This window comes from Octopus bimaculoides, chromosome 11, assembly GCF_046866305.1.
Source record: "Octopus bimaculoides isolate indiv1 chromosome 11, ASM4686630v1, whole genome shotgun sequence".
NCBI classification, from domain to species: domain Eukaryota; kingdom Metazoa; phylum Mollusca; class Cephalopoda; order Octopoda; family Octopodidae; genus Octopus; species Octopus bimaculoides.
The window spans coordinates 43,284,206-43,304,910 of NC_142938.1; the positions used below are offsets into that span (position 1 = coordinate 43,284,206).

At 38.4% G+C, this 20,705-nt stretch overlaps 1 protein-coding gene across 6 annotated transcripts in view; it reads right to left on the reverse strand.

The window, feature by feature from the left end:
• Positions 1-20,705, reverse strand: part of LOC106881589 (lysosomal cobalamin transporter ABCD4) — a 99,122-nt gene that overhangs the window by 31,565 nt on the left and 46,852 nt on the right. For all 6 annotated transcript variants that reach the window (XM_014932045.3, XM_014932044.3, XM_014932046.3 and 3 more), the window contains 4 exons: positions 18,572-18,688; positions 10,357-10,482; positions 7,638-7,783; positions 4,083-4,204 (listed from right to left, as the gene is read on the reverse strand). In XM_014932045.3, coding sequence (XP_014787531.1) covers positions 4,083-4,204; positions 7,638-7,783; positions 10,357-10,482; positions 18,572-18,688 — 511 coding nt within the window. The remainder of the gene's footprint in view (positions 1-4,082; positions 4,205-7,637; positions 7,784-10,356; positions 10,483-18,571; positions 18,689-20,705) is intronic.

The window sequence follows — 20,705 nt, forward strand, 5'->3', positions numbered from 1 at the left end:
ACACATATATATATATATATATATATATATATATATATATATATACATATAATGGATTCTTTCAGTTTCTGTCTACCAAATCCACTCACAACGCTTTGGTCAATCCGAAGCTATAGTAGAAGACACTTGCCCAATGTGCCACACAGTTGGACTGAACCTGGAACCATGTGGTTGGGAAGCAAGCTTCTTACCACACAGCCACGGCTGCGCCTATATATAAAATATGGGTGGCTTATTAACAATTTAACAACCTGGAGGCAAATTTATAGACGTCACTAAAGTGACAGAGGGTACAAAGTGGTACCAGCATTGACAGAAATAAGAGTCAAAATGACTCATTAGCCACAACAGCACTATCTTAATAAGCTGACAAGGGAGACAAAGCTTCCTACTTTTGCAGATACAGCCATATCACCAATGATTTTGAATTTTGATATAAAGCATCTTAATTCCCATCAGTGGCTCTTACTACACCTAGAGTTAAGTTCAACTCACCGCATCAACTTATAAGAAAAACCGCTGAAAACATGAGCTGATTTCAAAAACGATAGAAGTGAAAGCTTTAAACAATTTGGGTGGTTTATTCGCAATTTAACCTAAAGGCAAATTTATAGATGTCACTAAAGTGACAGGGGGTACAAAGTGGTGCCAGCATTGCTAGAAATAATAGTCAAAATGACTCATTAGCCACAAAAGCACTATCTTAATAAGCTGACAAAGGCAACAAAGCTCCCTATGGCTGCAGATATAAGCCATATATATACATATATAGGTGTGTGTATATATGCGTGTGTTGTGGATGTGTGTGTGTCACCTGGTCTTGACATCAAGTGAGAGTTGTACATGAGCATCACCATTATACAAGTGGTGTTCTTAATACATAGGGAGTTTGGACACAGGTAAAAGTTAGTTCTTCCTTTCCAGTCTTCCATATGCAGTGAGGCTTCTGCCAAGATTTGAAAAAGCCTTGCTCAGAATTCTAGCTGAGAACCTCAACATAAGTATATTTCTAAATAAAACAAAGCCAGTTATAAAAAAATTGTGTTGCCATAAAAGAGATTAATGCCTACACAAACAGTTTGGCCAGTCAGCATTAGCTGAATTGTAACAACTGACATGCTGAACTTCAGCCAAATAAACCTTTCTAGAAACTTCATTGGGCATCAATAAAAGTTGACAAAATGAACACCTGGTAGTCATCCAGAAGTCTTATTGCTGTGATCTGTGAGATGGTGTCTCACCCTGTTTTCTTATATAACACCTAAAATGCTACTCAAAGCTATGTCAGTCAACTTTGTGACAAGGCATCACCGTCGTCGTTTAACATCTGTTTTCCTTGCTGGTATGGGTTGAACGGTTTGACTAGAGACTGGTAAACCAGTAGGCTGCGCCAAGCTCCAATCTGATCTGGCAAGGTTTCGACAGCTGGATGCCCGTCCTAACGCCAACCACTCTGAGAGAGTTGTGAGTGTTTTTTACATGCCACCGGCACTGGCATCAATCCATGCTTGAATAGTGCTTATTACATGCCACCAGCATGGGTGCAAGTCAGGCGGCACTGGCATCAGCCACAACTACAATTCCCATTTTGATTTTGATCTTGATTTGATTTTGATCTTACTTGACTCAAAAAGCCTTCTCAAGCACAGCACACCCAATGATTCAAGGGTACTTTTAGATGGGCTGGTTATGCAACACTGGTATAGGCTACAGCTGTGATGTCACTTAACTTGCCAGGTTTTCTCAATCACAGCATATCTCCAAAGGTCTGTCTCTTGTCATTGTCTCTGTGAGGCCCAACGTTCGAAAGTCGTGCTTCACCACCTCATCCCATATCTTCCTGGGTCTCCCTCTTCTACAGGTTCCTTCCACTGTTAGGGTGTGACACTTCTTCACACGGATCTCCTCATCCATATGCAGCACATGACCATACCAGCGCAATTGTCTCTCTTGTACACCACGTCTGATACTTCTTATGTCCAGCATTTCTCTCAGCGCTCTCACACTGACATTACACATCCAGCGGATCATACTAGCTACATTTCTCAACAGTCATGGCCCATGTTTCATTACCGTGTAGCAAGGCTGTTCAAACACATGCATCATACAGTCTACCTTTCACTCTGAGCAAGAGACCCTTTGTTACCAGCAGAGATAGGAGCTTTCTGAACTTTGCCCAGGCTATTCTTATTCTAGTGGCAACGCTCTCAGAGCATTCACCCCGATAAACAGAAACTGAAAAAAGTCCATCACATGTTTGCGTGCGTGTGTATGTGTGTGTGTGTCATCATTTAATGTCAGCTTTCCATGCTGGCATGGGTTGGACAGTTTGACATGCACTGGCCAGTCAGAGAGCTGTCTAGGCTCCAATTGTCTGTCTTTGCATGGTTTCTATGGTTGGATGCCCTTCCTAGCACCAACCACTTTACAGAGTGTGCTGGATGATTTTTATGTGAAACAAGCACAGGTGCTTTTAGGTGTAAGCAAAAGATGGTTTGACAAAAATATAATAATAAAAAAAAAATAGACACAGTGGCAATTTCAGACCTTACAATTACAACAGTTTATAGTTTGTGTCATCATTAACAAAGCATATCTGTTTGTCTAAGTCTTCTGCTTAACAATTTCCACTTCATAATTGAGGAATCAGTAGTAGACAGTATTTCTAGCTCTATAAGCATTGGCTTCATTAAATAGCTATACTTTACAAAAAAATAAACAAACAAAAAGCAACATGTTAACTATAATGTTAATTATTATAAAACGTTATAGTTAACATGTTGCTTTATATTATTATTTTTGTTAACTATTATAAAACATTGTGAAGGCACGTGGCTCAGTGGTTAGAGTGGTGGGCTCATAATCATGAGGCAGTGAGTTTGATTCTCAGACCAGGCTGTGTTGAGTTCTTGAGCAAGACACTATTTCACATTGCTCCAGTTCACTCAGCTGTAGAAATGAGCTGCAACATCACTGGTACCAAGGTGTATCAGCCTTTGCCTTCCCCTTGGGTAACATTGGTGGTGTGGAGAGAAGAGGCTGGTATGCATGGGTGACTTGTGCCTTGGAGGGTAACTTTCTAGGTGCAATTCCATGGTCATTCATGACCAGTGGGACGTTTTTTTTTTTAAAAGACATATCTGCCCTCCATTTTTATGCTAAAAAGTCTACATCAGTGTTTCTCAACCACTTTTTACCTATGGACTCCTTTGATTTCTATTTTACTTGGACGTATCCTCCTAGCTATCCAATGTTTTAAAAAATCTTATTTTTTTATAATTGAATATTATTAAGAATTGTATAAACAAAATTGTTAAAATATTTTGTGCATTGTAGAAATATAACCAATTTATTACGTGTAAACAAATTCTTATGTGGACCCACAAGGCCATATGGACCCTTGTTGAGAATCAATGGTCTTCATAGATGCTCCTTTCAAGAATGTATACATTCTTTTATATCTATTGGAACCTAGGGTGGAGGCGCAATGGCCCAGTGGTTAGGGCAGCGGACTCGCGGTCGTAGGATCGCGGTTTCGATTCCCAGACCGGGCGTTGTGAGTGTTTATTGAGTGAAAACACCTAAAGCTCCAGGAAGCTCCAGCATGGGGTGGTGGCGATCCCTGCTGTACTCTTTCACCACAACTTTCTCTCACTCTATCTTCCTGTTTCTGTTGTACCTGTATTTCAAAAGCGGCCAGCCTTGTCACACTCTGTGTCATGCTGTATCTCCCCCGAGAACTACGTTAAGGGTACACGTGTCTGTGGAGTGCTCAGCCACTTGCACGTTAATTTCACGAGCAGGCTGTTCTGTTGATCGGATCAACTGGAACCCTCGCCGTCGTAACCGATAGAGTGCCAGCAACAACAACAATTGGAACCTAGCTATTTTTAAAAATATTATTTTAACATTTTTACTATTTGTAAAACCAGTTCCATTTTCTATAGTGTAGTAAGCTCCAGGCTACATTTTCAATGACTTACATTTATCAAGTTATCAAGTTGAAAAAAAAAAAAAAGAAGCAGCAACAGTAACAACAAGTATGAAACATAGGAAAAGGAAATTGTTTTTTTCGAACATACCTTACTTATGACTGAAGATAATTCTGCAGCAGACAAGTCATTATAGAAACCAGCAAATATTGGAATGGCAAGAATGATATAATTTAGTATTATACCAATATAGTCCGACATCTTGACAAAAACTGGAAAAAATTTAAATATTTGTCACATAGTTTCACTGGTTGTGCATGCATTCTGTTTTATGTTCGAGCATTGGAGGGCTGGACCTAGAATCTTTTATACACAATACATGGTGAAAAAATTTGTAACTTGGTGAACAGTGGATTTAATTTGGGTAGCTCATTGATGTGCATATGTAACTTGCTGGCATTGTGCCTAAATTTGGTAACTTGCTGGCCTTGTGCCAAAATGTGAAACCAATATATTATAATCTGAAAAGTGGAAGCACGTGGGTCAGTGGTTAGGGCATTGGACTCATGATCGTAAAATTGTGGTTTTGCTTCCTGGACCGATTGACGAGTTGTGTTTTTGAGCAAAACACTTCATTTCATGTTGTTCCAGTACAGTCAGATGGCAAACATGAGTAATCCTGTGATGGGCTAGCATCCCATCCAGGTGGGGAATTTATACACCAAAGAAACTGGGAAACCGGCCCTTATGAGTCAGCATGACTTGAGAAGGTATGGCATTAGTGTGTGTGTGTGTGTGTGTGTGTGTGTGTGTGTGTGTGTGTGTGTGTGTGTGTGTGTGTGTGTGTGTGTGTGTGTGTGTGTGTGTGTGTGTGTGTGTGTGTGTGTGTGTGTGTGTGTGTGTGTGTGTGTGTGTGTGTGTGTGTGTGTGTGTGTGTGTGTGTGTGTGTGTGTGTGTGTGTGTGTGTGTGTGTGTGTGTGTGTGTGTGTGTGTGTGTGTGTGTGTGTGTGTGTGTGTGTGTGTGTGTGTGTGTGTGTGTGTGTGTGTGTGTGTGTGTGTGTGTGTGTGTGTGTGTGTGTGTGTGTGTGTGTGTGTGTGTGTGTGTGTGTGTGTGTGTGTGTGTGTGTGTGTGTGTGTGTGTGTGTGTGTGTGTGTGTGTGTGTGTGTGTGTGTGTGTCATAGATAGTGAAAAGAATCACCATCATTGTCACTGTCTTTCAGCAACCAGCTTCCATGCTGGGATGATTTGATAGAATCCGAGAGATCCAACAGCTCTGGGAATGACATCATGCTCCAATGTCTGCTTTGGCATGGTTTCTACAGCTGGACATCTTTTCTGGTACCAACCTCATTACAGAGAATAGGCAGTGCTTTTTCATGGCAACAGCTCTGGTGAGGTCACCATGTTGTTTGCAAGGCTATGATCCCAGTCAACTGTAAAGTGGTTGGTATTAGGAAAGGCTTTCAGTTGTGTTAACCATGCCAAAACAGACATTCAAGCATGACACATCCTATCAAACTGTCCAATCCATGCCAGCATGGCACATGGATGTTAAAAGATGACTTGTTCATGACTGACCACACCTCTGCCTGTGTTCATCACTCATTCTATTAACCTCTATTCCCATCGCTATTCATTTACCAGTCTGCTTTCAAACTTCCATGAACTTACTTACCTACCTATAGGTGCAGGTACGGTTGTGTGGTAAGAAGCTTGATTCCTAACCACATGGTTCCAGGTTCAGTCCCACTCCTTGGCACTTTGAGCAAGTGTCCACTATAACCTTAGGCCAACCAAAGCTTTATGAGTGGATCTGGTAGTCAGAAACTGAAAGAAGCCTGTCTCTCACTCACTCTCACACACATACACACACACACACACATATATATATGGTTCTAGATAATCTGACTCCCTGTATCATTTCAGTCACCTATTCGGTTGTTTATTTACAGAGTAATTTAGTTAACTGAAAGTATAATTTTGGTCATCCATTCAGGTGTTTTATTTAAAGGTTTACCCATGATCCATCCCTGCCTCATTTGTTATTTAAAAAGGAAATATACATACACCATGCCTCATGTTTTTAACAGAATCTGCAGAAGGAAGAAATTTGCAAATGACAAGAATTATATATATGAAACACAGAAACAAAATGCCAATAAATCTACCTGACTTCTGGAATGCGAAATTAAGTCCTGTAAAACACTAGGCAGGTGATGGAACTTTTAAGTGCTCCTCAACAATATTTTATCAGTTATATATACTTCATATTCAAGTGGGTTCATTCAGTGTTCCACAATTGTTTGCATTACTTCCAAACAAGAATCAAGAAACTTACACCCACTTTTTTCATAAGCTAAATGAATTACATCAAGGACTGAGCCCTGGAAACATTATGATGGATTTTGAAAAAGCTCACATTAATAGCATTTTATCTGTGTTGCCTAGAGCTTCCATCTCTTGTTTTTTTTTTCTCATCTATCTCAAAGTGTATGTGAATTTGGCTTTAAGGAAAGATACCATCATATTAATGAGCTTAGCATTAAAATCTGATGTTTTCCAGCACTGGCTTTTTTACCTCTACATAGGATGCACACAAGGTAGAGGAATTAAACAATGAAGAATTTCTCCTTTGTTTCCTATTGATAGTTGTAACGTCCACTTTAGAATAAAATCAGATATGCCTCGCACTAAAAACTACAAAGTTCTTTAACTTGCACACAAACAAATCTATGGAAGTTAATTACTGCACTGAAAAGGGAAGAACATTTGGCACAACTGAGAAAGGTTGAATTGGATCAAGGTGAGATATGCAAGACCAAAAAAAGTATAAAGATATAAACAAATGGCTGCAGATAATTACTGAGCAATATAGTACCAAAAATAAGATGGATTTTTTATGAGCAATAGCTCATAACCTTCATCACTATTGAAGCTTTTAGTAATATATTTATTTTTTACTGTACTTTATATTTTATCTTTATTCAGCAGGTTAAGGCCCTTATTCATGTTCTAACAATTTTGGACAATTAATCCAGGTTTGGTGTTCAAAAGGACCCACTGATGATGCATCTATTCTGAAAAATCAAGATTTTAAGTTATAAGAGGCTCTACTGATGTTGTGATTTTAGATTGTAAGGCACCCTCCTACTGTTGCAGCCTTATTGGATAATTATCACAGTTTTATGTTGTAAAGGGCCTCACTGATGCTGTAGCCTTTCCCAAGTATTTCTGAGAGCTGCAGTCAAATGAATAATCTAACTGAATTGGGTCACTAAATTCATTGTCAATATGATTCCAGAATTGAGTTTTGTTTGTTGTCTAGTCTGAAGGATGTGTGCAGCAACTATAACTCTTGTAAACTTTTATTTCTGTAATCCCATAAAAAAAAAGTAATTATGAAGTTAAATGTAGCTCATAGTTAACTTGACCTTCTCGGTAGAAGGCAGAGGAAAAGGATACAGTAAGAGAGAAGTTTCTATAGGACTGTTGTTCTTAAGAAGATTGAGAAAAAGTGCATACAACAATGTCAAAGTAGTGAAACATCATTATCATCTATGTCACAGTGTTTACCAAGATTCCATACCAAGTTGAGGGTGGAACATTCAAGGCATTAGAATCACCAATTGTCTACAACCATGTTCACTCAAATGGGGGTAAAGAATTTAGCTAATCAACAACAACATAAGCAACATCATACTTACAATTGAGTAAATAATTCTTCTGTGCAACTCTGTACTGACTTCGTAAGAGCTCAAATAATATACTGTTTGATTTTAAATATTCAGTTGCACCTGATTGGTAAAAGGCCATTGGTTCAGAATTGACTCTTATCTGCATGTGTTTAAACCTGGTTAGAAAATACGCCAATATTCATTTAAATAAGAACTTTAATTTAGGTGGGTGGGGGTTGTAGAATTCTTATTTTCATGCCAATATTTATATATAAAACAAAGGAATGGATTCAATTAGTATAACTCTGAAACATAAATACATCTAAACGAAATAAAAAGATTAACTATTTTTACTGAATTAAATTCATAGAATATTTATGACATCTTAGAGCATATGGCTTTATTTGATATAAGAATTATATTTCTAGTCTCACACTAAAACATCATCACCATCATCGTCGTTTAAAGTCTGCTTTCCATGCTGGCATGGGTTGGACGGTTTGACTGAGGACTGGTGAGCCAGAGGCTGTACCAGGCTCAATCTGATCTGGCAAAGTTTCTACAGCTGGATGCCCTTCCTAATGCCAACCACTCCGAGAGTGTAGTGGGTACTTTTACGTGCCACCAGCACGAGGGCCAGTCAGGCAGTTCTAACAATGACCACGCTCAAAAGATGTTTTTTACATGCTACCTGCATGGGAGCCAGTCTGGCGGCACTGGCAACGACCATGCTCAAATGTTGGTTTTCACGTACCACCGGCACATGTGCTGGTAGGGTGACACTGGTAATGATGTTCATGCTCAAATGGCGCTTTTTACATGCCACCGGCATGGGAGCCAATCCATGGTCCTAGCAACAATCACACTCAGATGTGCTTTTAATGTTCCACTGGCATGAGTGCCAATCCGGCAGTACTGTCATCAGCCACGTCAGCGATTTTGATTTGATTTTACTTGCCACAATAGGTCTTCGCAAGCAAAGTTTATTGTCCAATGAATGAGGGGTACTCATAAGTGGGCTGGGCTGGTTACACCCACTGGCATAGGCCATGGGCTATGGTCTCACTTGGCTTGTCAGCTCTTCTCAAGCACAGCATATCTCCAAATGTCTTGGTAACTAGTCATTGCCTTGGTAAGGTCCAATGTTCAAAAGATCGTGCTTCACCACCTCATCCCAGGTTTTCCTGGGTCTACCTCTTCCACAGGTTCCCTCAACTGCTAGGGTGTGACACTTTTATACATAGCTGTCCTCATTCATTTGCAACACATGACCATACCAGCGCAGTCATCTCTCTTGCACACCACATCTGATGCTTCTTAAATCCAATTTTTCTCTCAGGGTCTTACACTCTGTCGTGTATGCACACTGACATAACACATCCAGCGGAGCATACTGGCTTCATTCCTTGCAAGCTTACGCATGTCATCAGCAGTCATGGTCCATGTTTCACTGCCATGTAGCATGGCTGTTCGTATACATGCGTCATACAGTCTACCTTTTACTCTGAGCAAGAGGCCCTTTGTCACCAACAGAGGTAGGAGCTCTCTGAACTTTACCCAGGCTATTCTCATTCTAGCAACTACACTTTCAGAGCATCCACCCCCACTACTGACTTGGTCCCCGAGGTAACAGAAGCTATCAACTACTTCTAGTTTTTCTCCCTGGAATGTGACAGAAGCTGCTCTCTGCACATTTTCAGTGTTTATAGCACCTGAGCATTTGCCACATACAAAAACTATCTTCCCAGTTAGCCTTCCTTTGATACTGCTGCATCTCTTATGTGTCCATAGCTTACGCTGGGTACATCTTATGGAGTTTCTACTTACGCCTTTTCTAAAGATTGAGCAGGGTCATCTACCTGAAGGGATTTGTGGTTTGTCTGCCTTCCTACTTATTAAGACTTTGGTTTTAGCTAAGGCCCTTCGATTCTAATCCTTGCTTCCACACCTGAAACTTTTCCTCTAGTTCTGATAGTGACTCGGTGACAATTTTAGAATTAGCTAATTTACATTATCCTTGATGTGTTAACATAACGTTTAGCAAGACAAGAAGTGTATTGTTAGAGAGAATGAATTCAAATCAGAATAAATGTTTATCATCTTCAAATGCTATAAAATCACTTGTGCATGCGTCTTTCTGTGGGTGTCTACTAAGAACTAGACTGAGGTGGTTACAAAAAGAGAAGGCAAGATAAAGAAATAGTATGAGAGAAAGAAAATGAAAGAAACTTCTGTCAAGAGAAGGGAAGAGGAGGCCAGTTAGTATTTCATCATTACGCCATCAGACTTTACATTTTTATCCATCTGACAAACTGAGATGGTCAAAAGGACAGATATCTAAACATTTGTAAACAATGTCTAAACACGAGCAAACCCACTTGGGTGGAGGGAGTTGGCATTGTGGACTTTCAATGTGAAGTATGTGGAGAAATATAACCTAGGAAGATGATATTTCTCTTGTATAGATCAGAGAGGAAACACATTTGCTACTGAAAGTAAACAAAGTGTAAACCATAACAGTCATTCTTATGAAGTTTTAAAAGTTCACCAGTATGTCAAAAGTTACTTTTTTCTCAAGATGAGCTAACAAACTAGCCTGATACTTTGTACAGAGTTTCTAAACCAGAACTTCCCCAGCAAATCAAGGTTGTATAGTAAGCCTAACATATAAAATGGAATACATTTTCAGAAAAACAAAAGAAAAATGGTACAAATTTTAATGTCAGACTTTGTAGTAATTTAGACTCACCTAAAATCTCCTTCGAGTTTTTCTTTTTTATACACGTAATACACCACGCTAGACATGATAAAACGGTTGATGAAGCTAAAAACAAGGAAAAATCCAAACACTACCAAAGGACCAATATAACCACTTCTGCAAAATAACAATTAAATGAATACATAAACAACTACATAAAAATCAACATAAAACGTTTTTTTCTTAAATCAGATTTTTCCTTAAAACAGATTTTTTCCAGTATTGAAAAAAAATAAAACATCATCTTCATTAAACAAAGAATAACTGTTTAATTGAATGAAGTACAAAATATATAAAATTATAGTTTCTTAAAGATAATATTACTACAAATATACCTAAATAGCAATAACTTGAATTTACCAATACCATCATCATTTTAATGTCCATTTTTCCTGCTTGCATGGAGCACATGTTTCTGCCAAACTGTCATTTATAAGACTATGTAACCACTAGTATGTGTATATGTATAGAAGTGTATATGGGTGTGTGCGTATCTTTATATATATATATATATATATATATATATATATATATATATATACTAGCAAATGCCACGTACAGCTCTCCGTATGAAAAGCATGGTGTATTAAGGGCCAGCCCAACCACTTTTAGTGACTGCCCCTGGGCTTTGCTAATGGTCATAGCAAAGCTTAATTGAATGGGGAATTGGACTCTTTTCATTGGAAAGACGCAGTCAGTCAGAATAAGTGGAACTCAGGGAATAAAAACAGACTCGCCAGTACCTTTTCCTGTGATGATTGTGGCTTCAAGAATGTTATCCAACATTTGCTCAACAGCCAAATGTGTGCCATTGCAAAGCTGAGGAGGGTCCAAATTTCTCAAGCGTATAATAGGACAACTAAGTTTAAGGCTAAGTTTATGTGGTGGCAATCCCAATGGTTCTTGTGAGTTTAAAAACTCTGTTTGGAAAAACATTACTTGTGTTGGATTAATAAGTGAATCAACCAAAGCATAGCATCGCTCTTGGGTAGGAAGTTGACAAAGCAGACGTGTTTAGGGCTTGGACGGTGGCATTTGTTGGAGCTAAGATGGCTCTTTCACACATCCATTCATGACTGATGTAATTGGTAGAGATTGGAGTAAACTGCTGTATATAGCTCCTCAGGGCTGGAGACATAGTTACCAATGGTATTTATGTCAGCCAAACCCTTTATGTTGAGCAGTAAGCTCCCATTACTGACATCCAATAACTTTGAAGTAAAGAATCATCTTGTTCTTTATTAATAAAGTTATTTAAGTCCATGTAACTGCTGGCCTAGTGCCAAAATTTGAAATCAATATGTTAAATAGAATAAAGGTAATAATAATTTATGACTGTTTGGGTCTTATTATTATTAGATTGTCTGAAAAGTTCTGAGCATTTTTAAGCTAAATCTTTATCTTTTAATGCTTCATTGAACATACCTGAAACATAACATAGTTAAAACTTTGGCATTGCTTGAAGTGGTAGCGAATCTCTTCTTTGTTCCAGACTAAAAATAAATTTATCTTTCATTCCAGTTACACTTTATTGACATTTGAAATGGATAGCCAAAAATTTCATATTCGTATTGTAATGCTTTTCTTTTTTAAAAAAGAAGAAAATGCTGCAAAAACTTGCAAAACAATTTGTGAAGTTTATGGTGGTGATGCTGTAGGTGAATCAACTGTTTGAAGGTGGTTTGCAAAATTTGAAGCTGGAGAGTTTAGCTTGGTAGATGACAGTCGCAGTGGAAGACCTTCAAAATTGGATGCAAATGTTTTGAAGACAAAAATCAAGGAGTTAGAAGTTTCTAAAAGTACGGTTCATGAACACCTAGTGAAGCTAGTATACATTTCTTGCTATAATGTACTAGTTCATCAGAAACTCTCAGAAAATAATTGATTGGACCAGTATTCCATTTGTGATATGCTTTTGAAACGGTATGAAAGCATGCCTTTTTTGGAGATGAAAAATGGATTGTGTACGAAAATGTAGGGCAAAATAGATCCTGGAGTTTGCATAAGGATCCCCCCAAACAACAACAACCAAAGACAAATATCCATGCCAAAAAAAAGCTATGCTTTGTGTTTGGTGGGATCATAAGGGCATTATTTATTATGAGCTTCTCCCACAAAACCAGACCATTAATTCTGATGTGTACTGTCGTCAGCTGGCTAAATTGAACAAAAAATTAAAGAATTGAGGCTGGAGATTGCCAACAAGAAAGGGGTAGTGTTCCAACAAGACAATGCCCAACCACGTGTCTTTGGCTACCCAAACAATGTTACATGAACTTGGCTGGGATCTCTTACCCCATCCACCATATTCTCCTGATATTGCGCCATCTGACCACCACTTGTTTTTGTCTCTACAGAAACCATTGCAAGGAAACACATTTAATGATTTAGATGGAGTCAAAATGCATCTAGATAACATTATTTTTTTCTTCAAAACCAGTCAAATTTTATGCTGATGGAATATTTAAATTGCCTGATAGATGGGAAAAGGTCATTAATGATAATGGAAATTATTTTATTAGATAAAATTTATTGAAAGGTCAATTATTTATATCTCTCTTTGCATATTAAAAAATGCTCAGAACTTTCCAGACAACCTAATATTATATGCAGTGGATTGGCAGAACTGTTAGTTTATTTTTTCTGGTACTTTACATCTTCAGTTCAAATCCTGTTGCAGACAGCTTTGCCTTACATCCTTTTGGGATTGATAAAATAAAGTACCAGTCAAATAATGGAGTCGATGCAACGAACTAGAATCCTTCCCTCAAAAATGCTGACCTTATGCTTAAATTAGAAACAGTTGTATCATATACACGCATATGTGTGTGTGTGTGTGTGTGTAACTTTCTATTTCCTTACCTATACTTACATTCACTTGTTGATTGCAAACAGTGATTTCACTAACAGTTCCATTTACTTGCAGTTCATCATGAAAGCCAGTCTAGATGATTTGACACATCTTGACATGTGACACAATCTTTCTAAACAAAAAAAAGCTTGTCCTTAAGGTGTAGTTTATTTCCAGTTCTCCATAACTGTGCAACATGAAGACATTTCAGGAAATCCAGACATGTTCTCACAAAAGACAGCAAGCAATTGACAACTCTGTTAGTGGTGACATTGTTTACAAACAAGCAGACAAGAGGAAAAACAATCAAATATATATATATATATATATATATATATATATATATATATATATATATATATATATATATATATATATATTCTTTTGTGTGTTTCAGATCAAAGGCAATGGCCATGCTGGGACACCATCAATCTTATCACCTTTTCAATAGCCATTCTTTTGTGACTGGCTTTTAGTGAAGGTGGGAGTTTGATATTTCTGCCCTCTTTTGAGTTCATTGCCATGATGTTAAGTTCATCTGGGACCTTGGACAGTAGGAGGTCAAGTTGTTTCTTGAAAACATCTACCACTATTCCATGCAGACCTCTCAGATGTTTTGGCAAAGCATTAAATGGCTGTGGACCCTTGAATCCCAAGCTACTGCAGCACATGATCCTCATTCTGGATAGGATAGCTGGTACTTTTGGAATAGTGCAATGATGTCCAGTTTGAGGGTTGGTATAGCCTTCAATGCCTAAGTTTGGTGCTAACCCCTCCAAGATCTTCCATATGTATATTACTGTATATCTCTCTTGCCTTCGCTCCAGGAAGTAGAGTTGTAGCTCTTTCAGTCTCTCCCAGTAATTCAGCTGTTCTATTAATGCAATCTTCCCTGTTCTATTAATGCAATCTTCCACTGAACTGCCTCAAGTTCTGCTATTAATTTGACATTACAGGGTGCCAACAGCTGACAGCAGTAGCCCAGATGGCTGAGAACAAATATTCTCTCTAGAACCAGCATAGTTTTCTCATTCCTTTTTCTAGACGTTCTCAGAATCCCTCCAGCCATTTGCCTGCACATTGCCAACACTGTGGTAAAATGCACATGAAACAAGGTGTTGTTACTTATATCAATCCTCAGATCATGCACTGTACTCAACTCTGGCAGTGTCACTCCTTTTGGTCCAAAGTTTCTTTGTTGCAACATGTTAGCACAAGCTAGCTGATAGTGGAGGGCTTTGAATTTTACTACATTAAATTGCATGTGATTTTCTTCAGCCCATTTATAAAAGGCATATAGAAGATAAGTATCGAAAGATTCTTTGACTACTTGTACTACTTTTGTGTTGATGGCATAGCTAGTAAGTGTATTGTCTGTGTAACTGATGGCATCTCTGAAACAACTATCATAAACAGCAGTGGCCCTAAAACAGTTCCCTGAGGTACTCCACTTGCTATTACTGTCTCCTTGGAGAAGGCTCTGTTGGCTTCCACAGCTTGGCTCCCTGTCTTTTAAGAAGTTATGCAACCACTCTCCCTGTTTTCTGACTGCGCCAAGTCTCTTTAGCTTGTGATATGTCACCCCATGGTCAACTTTATGAAAGGCTTTTGCAAAATCAAGTTATATCACATCTACTTTTGAGTGATTCATTGCTTGTTTCAACACCCAGTTATAATGCTGCTGTGTAAGGCAGCTTCATTCTGAGCAGAGGTCATGCTGGATGTCAGGTAGCAAGTCATTATCTTCTAGGAATGTGACCAGTTTCCTCCTGACAATGCGTTAGCTCATTTCTATCAAAATCTCCTGAAGAAATACCCAATTAACGATATTCGATATGGAAATTTAATCTAATTTAATTTAATTTAATTTCTCAAATTGATTTAATTTGGCATGGAAACAATTGTAGGTGAAATGGAGTATGATATTGTTCAGAATTGTATTATCTATCTATATCTATACTATATATAAAACAGAGATGTGTGTGTAATCGCTTTCACGTGAAATCGACTTCACCAAATGCTTCCATACTTGTGATGCATGAATAATTTGACCTCAGATAAATCTTAGGCTCTTCATTTGATTTTTTTAATTAAATCTATACTATATATAAAACAGATGTGTGTGTAATCGCTTTTCACGTGAAATCGACTTCACCAAATGCTTCCATACTTGTGATGTGTGAATTATTTGACCTCGGATAAATCTTAGGCTCTTCATTTGATTTTTTTAATTAAAAATAAATAATATTGCTTTATATTTAAGATTCACTTCTTTAAAAAGGTTCCTCAATGTCAACTTCCGGTAGCCATAGTTTTTTCTTCACTTTAACTTCAATTGTTACTGTTCGCACTAAAAGTTTACTCACATTTACTGATGTAAGTAATTTCATCATTTACTAACAGAAGTACGGTTTTGTGTTGCTGTTTGGTTCACTGAGTGACAAATTTCGATTCAACATTATTTTAACTTCAATCGTTACTGTTCTCAATAAAAGTTTACGTTTTCATTCGCTAACAAGTTCACATTTACTGATGTAAGTAATTATTTCATTTACTAACAGAAGTACGGTTTTGTGTTTTCCTGTTGCTGAGGTTTTTTTCTTTTTTTCTGGTACCTTCGATACTGGCTCTTTGGTTCACTGAGTGACAAATTTCGCTTCAACCTCACTTCAACTTCAATCGTTACTGTTCTCAATAAAAGTTTACGTTTTCATTCGCTAACAAGTTCACATTTACTGATGTAAGTAATTTCATCATTTACTAACAGAAGTACGGTTTTGTGTTTTCCTGTTGCTGAGGTTTTTTTCTTTTTTTCTGGTACCTTCGATACTGGCTCTTTGGTTCACTGAGTGACAAATTTCGCTTCAACCTCACTTCAACTTCAATCGTTACTGTTCTCAATAAAAGTTTACGTTTTCATTCGCTAACAAGTTCACATTTACTGATGTAAGTAATTTCATCATTTACTAACAGAAGTACGGTTTTGTGTTTCCCTGTTGCTGAGGGGTTTTTTTTTCTTCTGGTACCTTCGATACTGCTTTCTGAAAACATTCTTCAAAGAATTCAATATCAGTGTGACTGTGATGTCACATTCAATGATGACATCTTCAATGAGACATTAAGATTAATAGACGACAAGGTTCAATCACTGGGTGGAAACAAACTTGAAATCTATGGTCTTCCAGCTCTTCCTGTCAGAGATGTTCAACACAGATTAGCACAAGACCTAATCAGGGAAACATCATACAACATGGAAAGTTTGCAAGCAGTTGTCAATGAAAAGGAACCAATTCTGGTACAGGATCAAAAGGAGGTATACTGGCAAGTTCTTACATCTGTGGACAATAACACTGGTGGGGTTTTCTTCTTAGATGCTCCTGGAGGCACAGGAAAGACATTATTGATCAACCTGCTCTTTGCCAAGGTGAGACAGAAGAAGAAGATTGCTCTGGCTGTTGCATCCTCTGGAATTGCAGCCACACTCCTAACAGGTGGAAGAACAGCCCATTCAACATTCAAGCTGCCTCTGAACCTCATCCAAAATGAATCTCCTTTATGCAACATAACAAAGAATACAGCGTTAGCAAAACTCCTTACAGATGCCAAACTCATTGTCTGGGATGAGGCAACAATGTCCCATAAGGCAGCCTTTGAAGCGCTTAATAGAACACTACAAGACTTCAGAAACAATAAGATCATGGGTGGTGTCACCCTCCTCATGGCTGGTGACTTCAGGTAAATGCTGCCTGTCGTTCCCAGAGGAACCAGGGCGGATGAGCTGAGAGCTTGCATCAAGTCCTCATATATCTGGCAACATGTCAAGCAGCTTACTCTGACAACCAACATGAGGGTTCACATTCATGGTGACCCGTTAGCCACACAGTTCTCCAACAAGTTACTTGACATTGGAAATGGAAAACTTGCACAAGATCCAGAAGATAATCTGCATCATCTCCCATGTGGCAATATGACTGCCTCCCTTGAAGAACTAAAGAGCAAGCTGTTTCCAAACATTGCCACAAACTACAAAAGTCACAAGTGGCTATGTGAAAGAACAATTCTGGCACCAAGGAATGATTCTGTAGACAAGCTGAATTTAAATTTGTTAATTCAGCTTCCAGGACCTGAATGTTCATACAGATCAATTAACTCTGTCCCTGATCAACAACAGGCAACACATTACCCAGTGGAGTTCCTCAATTCACTTCAGCCACCAGGATTTCCACCACACATTCTGATCGTGAAAATAGGTGCTCCCATAATGCTATTAAGAAACCTTGATGCACCCAGACTCTGCAATGGAACAAGGTTGGTTGTTAAAACAGCCATGCCCCATGTGTTCAAAGCAACAATAATTACAGGCAACATGATGGGTGAGAATGTCTTCATTCCAAGGATACCTCTCATTTCAAATGATCTCCCCTTTCAGTTCAAGAGACTGCAGTTTCCGGTCAAACTTAGCTTTGCAATGTCTATCAACAAAGCACAAGGTCAATCTCTAAAGGTGGTGGGACTTAACCTCCTTCAACCTTGCTTCTCACATGGTCAGCTGTATGTTGGATGTTCTAGAGTTGGAGATGAAAAGAACCTCTACATTCTCAGTGATAAACATGGCAAGACAGAAAACATAGTATATGAAGAAGCACTTACATAAATAGTATGTACATGTCATATACAAAAGTGTAAAACCATTGAGTGTTAAAGTAAGTATTACTATTACACTTTCACTTTTCGACTGACATGCGTCAATGTATATCTGTGTATATAACAGTGAAACAATAACGTGGTATATTCGCTGTGTGAATTTTTTTCATTTAATCCCCATTTTAATTATCGTGAAAGTTTCCAAGTACCAATAAGCAACAATTTCATTCCCGGGCTCTGCTAGTGTTCTAATAAATTGATGTCTATATGTCAGTTTCCCCATTATCTTATTTTCTCATACATAAGAAAATAGTATATCCATATCCATCAATGTGAAGCTAACATCTTTAGTTTTTCACTGATACACTGGATAAAACAGGAGAACTTGGATGCTAACATCCCTTTAAGAGGATTTATATTCTTGATTTAGTTATATATATATGTATATAGACACACACACATGCTTTCACACATGCATATGCACATACACACATACACACACACACACACACACATACATGCCGTGTTTCTGTCAACCAAATCCATTCACAAGGCTTCTGACAGTCTGGAAATGTAGAAGAAGACACTTTCCCAAGATGCCACACAGTGGGACTGAACATGAACCCATATGGTTGGGAAGGGAAAGAAGCATAAGAGACCTAGACAGATATATATATCTTATGTAGTATTGACAGTTGAACAAATACTTACATTACAATAGTTTGATGGACATAATAACCAATAATGAAAGGAGCAAGGATAATTGGTGCAAATATTTGGCTGAAAGTATCACACATGTTATTTATGTCCTCAGCTATACGTTGGTCTCTGAACAAAAACATAAAAATATGCATTATCAATATAATATCATATGGAATTGAATTTATGTGATCATTAGGTGAAACAAACATCAGAGATGCTTTGTCCCGCACAGAAATTACAAGGGCTACTTAGAAGTTTTGCAAGCCATTTTACAAGAGGATGCTGAAAAGTTCCTGGCTTTAAGGGTATCATGAAAGGTCTGGTTGGAGACCCAACTTTCCGAGTTCTTTTACAGGGCTTAGAAAAAACTGAAGAACTGCCGCAACAAGTGTGTGAATCTGAGAGGGGAATATGTTGAATAAAATCATAATTAACTGATCCTCCTGTATTTTCTTTTAGCCAATGTCAGGAACTGTTCAGCATCCCCTCATAAATCCATCACAATACTGGAAACCCTTTCATATCATCAGTAGGTATCTCTGAGTCACAAGCATTTTGCCCTTTAGACTGTACACTTTGCTTGAGTGGAGCAGCAAGGACTGAGATAGTCTTCACCAATGGAAGGGTTCTACCTGCAGTCTCACCTTGAGTCAGTTTCAGCTGCTTGATAACTTTTTCAGTTGTCTGGGTTCCAGACCTATCTTCTGCAGGAAATAGTACACTGTTCTAGCTGCAAAGCCACAGCAACTAACTTCAATGGGGAATGAGGCCACATGTCATCCCTTAACAAGGGACTAAGTCCTGGTATTTTGTTTTCTTTACCTGGTGGGAAATATCAAGTCTGTCTTCCCAGGGTACAATGAGTTCAACTACAATGACTGTTTTTGTATTCCTGGAGTGCAGGAATATATCTGGTTAGAGTGATGTTACCACTATCTCCTCTGGGAAGACAAATCTGCCCTTCAGATCCACTTGCATCTCCCAGCCTGAGGATGAATGCAAAATAAAAAAAAACAGGTCCCCTACCATTGCTTTTGCCTGGAGAGTTTTGTTACCTTCCTTAAGGAATTTGATACCCTTTGGTGGTGACTGGTATTTATTAGCCTTCAACCGTTGCAGATCAGTCCATAAGGCAATTTCTGCGAGGATCTTGTCATATCTCCGCTTGTATTAGCTTTTTTTAAGTACATCTAGTCAAAACATAGTTCAGGGTGCAAAGAGTTGCTCTGTACAGCTTGCAGGATAGGTCTTTTTCTTTGCCCCATATTTTAAGGTTATCTGAATTCAGCAAGAGGTCAGTGGCAGTGCAAAGGAGGAAGGACAATCTTCCCTGGTCAATAATTCCAGGATAGGGGGCATTTGAGTGCCTCATCCCACAGTATCCATTGACTCTGGTAGGCAAGTCCTACTGCTTTCACTCAGTGATCCTTCTCTGTTGAATCAGAGATCATTTGCACTATGAGCTCTCTTTTGCACCTGGTATTGGTATTTTTCCACCTCTTGGTGCTGTGATTTCCAAGACCTAGCCATCCTTGACAGATAACTCTAACATACTGATATTTCTAGTACGTCTCTGTTTCCCTCACATCTCCCTGAGGTTTCCATTTTCTGCCACACTTTATAGTCTTGTTGGAGTGTCTAACTTTAATTTTACCAATAATAATATCTGCTCAATACCACAGATTTGCTTGTCAGTTGTTTGACCTTAACCAGTTGAGCATGTCCCTTGGTGGCTGATGATATGTGCATCTCTGATCACAAGCAGTGGGGGAGCATCATAGCCATGTGTTGAGAGGAATTCTTTGGGGTTTGAATAATTCACCTCTTGAAACATGGGTGTTTCATTCAATGTCTTTAAACAACCCTTATTCAAGGACCTTTTGAGCAGGATGAGCTTCTCAACCTGAAGAAAATTCTAACTGGACCCCACCTGCAAGGTATGCGCTGTTTATCTTGATATGAGCTTACCATGTCGTGCACACACGGTTGTGATGCATGTGCCTGGTGTACCTTTATCAGAGAGGTACTCATGATGGGTATACTGGGCTTCATATATTTGTACCCCAGTGTCACTTTGATGGCATGCACTGCTCTCTCACTCAATAATAATAATAATAATAATGAAAATAATAATATTCTGCTC